The 5,952-nt window shown below is 45.9% G+C and overlaps 1 protein-coding gene across 1 annotated transcript; it reads left to right on the plus strand.

The window, feature by feature from the left end:
* Positions 1–236: 236 nt before the first annotated feature.
* LOC310854690 (kelch domain-containing protein 3-like) lies at positions 237–1,292 on the plus strand (the record flags this gene model as incomplete). The annotated part of the gene is made up of 1 exon (XM_083759365.1): positions 237–1,292. The coding sequence occupies one exon, from the start codon at positions 237–239 to the stop codon at positions 1,290–1,292; it is 1,056 nt and encodes a 351-aa protein (XP_083615491.1).
* Between the last annotated feature and the right edge of the window lie 4,660 nt (positions 1,293–5,952).

Raw genomic sequence — 5,952 nt, forward strand, 5'->3', positions numbered from 1 at the left:
CCCCCCCCTAGCGGGTTTCCTGATTGGCTGCCACGACCCATCTAACTTAAGCGTCGCGGGCCGCTTTTGCTACAGGCACCAATTATAAGTGGGAGCATGCCAAGCAGAGGCAAATTTGTAGAAGAATAATATTGAAAGATTCCTAGAAGAGGAAGAAGAAGAAGAAGAAGAAGAAGCAGGAAGAATTTGACTAGACCAACCGGTTTCCGTCCAGCTCCTCCTCGGTGTCTTGGACGATGTCTCTGTGGACGTTGCATTCGAGCGGAGTGGCGCCGGAGGAAGACATCAACGACAAGTATCACGTGAGCATGGCGGTGGGGGCGAGCAACATCTACTGCTTCGGAGGTCCTTATAAGGACGTGGACCGCCTCCAGGTGCACGTCTTCGACACAGTGTCCATGCGCTGGGCCAAACTGCCTGACCAAACGGGAGGACCCGCGGTGGCTCCCTCCATGCGCTTCGGCCACTCGGCTGTGCTGATAGGCCATGCCGTGTACGTGTGGGGTGGCTACTGGAATGGCGACTTCTGTGACGTGCTCTACGTCTTCGACGTGGACGCCCACCGCTGGTCGCGGCCCACGGTCTGCGGCGCGCCGCCACCGGGCACCAGGAACCACTCGGCGTGCGCTATAGGCACGCTCATGTACGTCTACGGGGGCTTCAACTGGGACGGCTGCAGCAGCGACATCTACACGCTGGAGACGGTGCCGCCGGACACCGAGACGTCGACGCCCACGAAGGGCAAGGGGGCGGTCCCCGTCCCGGAGCCCGTTGACAAGGAGCCCCTCCCGCTGGTGTGGTCGCTGGTCGCCATTGAGCCGGGCACGCCGCGGCCCACCTCCTCGTGTCACTCGGCCACCACCATCGGGACCAAGATGTACGTGTTCGGCGGCCGAGGGAACCAGAACCACGTGCGGGTGTTCGACCCGAAGGCCAGCTGCTGGACGAGCACGGCCCCCGCCGACTTCCTGCCGCACGGCCGCGCGGCGACATTCGCCTACGGCGGCGAGCTGTGTGTGTTCGGCGGCCACCACATGGGCAGCGGCCAGGACGACCTGTGGAGGTTCAACCCCAAGACCTCGTCCTGGAGGAAGACGGAGCCCAAGGGCGAGGGCCCGCCCTCTCTGAAGCCTCGCATGTGCTGCTGCCTGCTGGGAGATCGCATCGTCGTCCTCTTCGGGGGATACCGGGGCTACGACACGCCCGCCGACGACCTGCACATGCTGGACCTGCGTCCCGACCTGAAGGCACTGAGCAAGGTTGCCGTCCTGCAGTACGGACTGAAGAGCTGAGCTGTGGGAACGACCAATCGCCACGTAGAATTAACTGAACGTTATGAGTGCTCGCTGTGGCAGCTAGTCGCCACACAGAATTAACTGAATGTTATGCATGATAAGAGTGAGGACAGAAAAGTGAAGACGCCAAAAGTGATTGGCCGAAATGACATTTGTGATGAATTGATTGGTTGAGCACGGAATGTGATGCATGATGATGAGAGTGCCCCTCACTTCACGCAGGTGTTTGTTTAGAGCACTTATGATGTAAATGGTTTGCCAGCCTATAGTCTATGGAACCGCGTGAGATGTATTTATTGTGATGAAAGTGAATCTCTTTGTTATTTATGTTCTGTGCACTAGCTAAGCTGGGTAAGCCACTATAGCACCCCAGATGTACAGCGTATCTTTTACATGTACACACTACATCATTGTTTGGAGGGAGGAGAACTTTGAGGACTGAGGAGGCCAGAGAGGAGAAAGCGGATGTTTTTCTTTTCTTTTTCGTCAGAAATGTTTTTTAGTTTTGATGTAGTTCATTGCAGAGTCCTATTGGCTTCTGCGCTCCCTTCAGTCACTACTCTGGGTGGAGTTTTTTTAAGTAATGACGTTGTTGTGATTATTATTATTTTAACTGTTAATATAGTATTCTATCGATTTAAAGCAGGGGTTTTCAACAGGTGGTCCGTGGACCACTGGTGGTCCCTGGAAGTATTGCATGTGGTCCCTGACCAAATTGGACGTCAAGAAATTCAACAGAAAAAAGGAGGGGGGGAAGTGCAGCGGATTGTCTGGTTGAGTCATTATTATCATTAGGAAATTATTATTAGTCAATGGACCATTGGTTGAGAAACAGTGGAATGTATACACACGGGATGCATAGCAAGTGTTACAAAAGCATTAATCTTAGCCCATATCCCCAGATTCCCCACCCAATGCAACAGTGGTCCCCAGGTTGATTCTAAGTCAGGGTGGTGGTCCCTGGTTCACAATCAGTTGAAAATCCCTGATTTAAAGGACTAATAGTATTCTATCTATTTAAAGGACTAATATAGTAGGCCTAATATTCTATCTATTTAAAGGAAAAGTTAATGAAGTTGTTGTGATCTTTAAGGGTCAAGCCCAAAGGGTGTAGACCCCTTTTGTTTCCGTAAGAATTCCGCCATTTTAGCAGCTTTGGCAGTTCTGTGCTATCATTCTTCACAAAATTCGACAATATGGTAGAGGGCCGTGAGGATCCCTCAGGAACTGAAGCTCACACTCATTCGTCAAAAGACCTCTGAGCTTTTGATCTCCCGATGAGAAAATTGTTATGATTTCACTTTTCTGCTTTTTTTTGGCCACGTCAAAGACTTTCGTGGCCTTGACCACTACCCTTGAGTCTGGTGATGTCATCTCCAGTCTACCAACGCCTTAAAGGACAACTTTGGATTTTTTCAACCAAGGTTGATGTTTAAGGTTATTATTAGAGAGTAAGTAAAAGATGAGTGTTAATTTTTTTCCTATTAGACTCCAATAAATTACATCTGGCCACAAAAGATCATGGGATCTATATGTGAAGGGGGAGGTGACAAAAATACATTGTGTGGGGACAAGATTTGGCGGACATTCGACCTTAATTCCCCTTTTATTGTCAATGGAAAATCTTGAGACGTGTCACTTGTGGTGACAAGATTTGGCGGACATTCGACCTGAATTCCCCTTTTATTGTCAATGGCAAATCTTGAGACGTGTCACTTGTGGTGACAAGATTTGGCGGACATTCGACCTGAATTCCCCTTTTATTGTCAATGGCAAATCTTGAGACGTGTGGGCACAAAAGCTGTAGGGGCTAGAGACCCTCAAAAGATACATACTTGTTCGAATACCCCGCCACCTGTCAAAAATAGCTAAAATCGTTAAAACTAAAGAAAGCAGCCAAACTCATCTTTTACTTTCTTATATAACAACCTAAAACATGAACCTTGGTGGAAAAAACCCAAAGTTGTCCTTTGTCTAGCAGTGAGTTTCATCAATGTTTATATAGCTCATTGTGTTTATTGCTTATAGCTTTTTTTAGCCAGGTGCAACCTGGCTATACGATCAGTGATATATCTAAATATGGCAGTCTTCCCTGCGTGGGGTCGTGCCCATGGTGTAAGGGGCATAAGTAATAGATACCTCATAGGTTCCCTTGCACAGCAGCTGAACAGACCAACATCAAAATGCAATTTGCAGCGATGTGTGGTTTCCCCGAATTTAAATGGAGCGCTCAACTGCACACGTGTTGCAACACGGCCACCTTGGGAGGATGCATTGGCTTATGTTAATTGGAAACATCTCACTCCATCAAAATCATCTGGGATCAGCGGAAGACGCTGAACAAAATGTGGCTGCCAAATGGCCTGGATTAAACCACGTCGATTCATAATGTCTCAGTGCAGCGTGGAGAGAAGATGTATGGAGACAAGATGTATGGTTACTTGGTAAGATATGTAATTAATTTGTGACCTTTGAGGATTATGTTATGTTTCCGTTTTAATGCAATTTAAACCAGTTGTTCTCAGAGTGGGGTCTGGGAACCCACGGGGGTCCTTGAAAGGGTTCCGGGGGGGTCCCCCAGCAAAATGTATAGCATCAAAATAGTTTAACAACTTTAACCCTCTATATACAATACATGGCTATTTGAAAATAGTCAATCTATACAAGCTCTGCACAGCTGCTATTAAAAAAAAACCTAGAATGAATTAATGAAAGTATTTTACCAACACAAATCTTGTATGGGTGTCCCTGCTTGCATGACATATTTTAAGATGAGGGTCCCTGACCAAATACTTACATATTAAATTGGGGGACCTTGACAGGAAAAGGTAGGGGTTCCCAAACTGTGTGGTGCGCCAGTGCTTTATAGGGGGCCATGAAAAGTCTAATAGTGGTGCTATGGTTTTATTTTAAATATATGAACATATTATGCCAATATATGCAGAATATATTCCATATTAAGGTTCATATACAGTACTGTATGTGCATTATGTGGATATGTGCACATATATGTGCATATAGGAAATATATGTCTCATAGTATATTTCATTTCCATGTGCGGGGTGCGTCAGCTAGGTCGGAAGGTCACGGGGTGCACATATATAGGCCTACCCTCAGTCGACAACAATGGCTATCCACTGCAGCAGTGGCTATAGTTAGGACACTTACAACCTCCCGGAGGTCGGAACACACAACTGCCTATAATGTGGTGCACTTTTAAAAAGGGATGGTAGACTATTATTATACCAGCCAATTAGCTTTAATGATAAAGGTGTGTGTTGTGTTGTGTTGTGTTGCATGATCTGGCGGTGTGGAATGCAGCCTTGAACGCATGAGACCTGATGTCCCCGTTGAACCCCTGCTGAACACCAGCCAGCTGCAACACCAGTCCCTGCAGTGACTTAGCACGGTATAGTGAAGTGTGTGTGTGTGTGTGTGTGTGTGTGTGTGTGTGTGTGTGTGTGTGTGTGTGTGTGTGTGTGTGTGTGCGCGTGTGCGACTGTGCGTGCGTGCGTGCACGTGCATGCAGTTTTATAGCAGGCCTTTCCAAATATTTTCAGCTTGAGACACAAAAGATAAATGCGTTCTGCCTGGGACCCAAACGTTACATTACTAATTTAAGTTCAATAGTGGAAATATAGCTGCTATTTTCATTTTAGAAAATCTCTGAAATGTTTTTGATTTTTTTTTTATGTTTAAAAATAAATTGTAGAAAACAAACATTTTGTAATGTTTCTAAAAGAACATGTACACACGTGCATATGATGCTGATGTTTCTAAAAGAACATACTATACCAGCATATGAATGATGCTGATGTTCTAAACATGTATAGGCCTACATACCTGCTACAACATACGATATCTGTACAGTATATGTTATATCTTTGATGACTTACCGTAACCTGTTTACTATCCTCTTACTTCTATCTCTTACTCTACCTCTATCCTCTATCCTCCATGGAAACTACAAAATATTGTGCATGGGGGGAAATAATTCACCCACTTCCTTATAACTGTAAACCTGTCACAAGGATCATCATATCACCTATGAATAAAATATTGCTCGAAATAAGTTTGATTACAATGAGATTCAAACTGGGCGACTTACCAAGTTCCATCTGGGCAAGTTAATCTGTGTCTCCTAGTCAGCTAGCTAGCTGGCTCAAAGCCACTAATTGAAGTTTGGCCCACGTACAAGCCATGTGGAGAGAGTGCTGCGGTGCGGTCCCCTCTCTCCTCCAGCAGTATCCCCCATAAGGCTGAGAAACAATGCGCTTCTTGGCCTCGTGCTTGAAATCAGACCACTTTTTTTCTTTATCTTCGCCATGGTCCGTGACTTTCTGCGGTTCAGCATGTTTAATTTTGTTGGTAAAGCCAGGGCTTAATACGTGTTTTGTTATCTAACGCGGCCGAAAGGCCAGGGAGGGGGAGATTATGTTGTGTATACAGATACGTAATCTCAGACACCGCTAAGACCGACCAGCGTGAAACAATTGAGTTTAGTTTTTCTTCTCTTAAATGGATCCACCACTTTTGCCCCTTTTTGTGCAAACAATTCCAATAAAATCCATTTATAGTAAATGTCAGATAAGACCATGTGAATTTCAGGATGATTTTAATTTAATAAAACTTGTATAGGAGCACACTTACATAGGGG

This window comes from Protomyctophum parallelum, assembly GCF_964188405.1.
Source record: "Protomyctophum parallelum genome assembly, chromosome: 2".
NCBI lineage: Eukaryota > Metazoa > Chordata > Actinopteri > Myctophiformes > Myctophidae > Protomyctophum > Protomyctophum parallelum.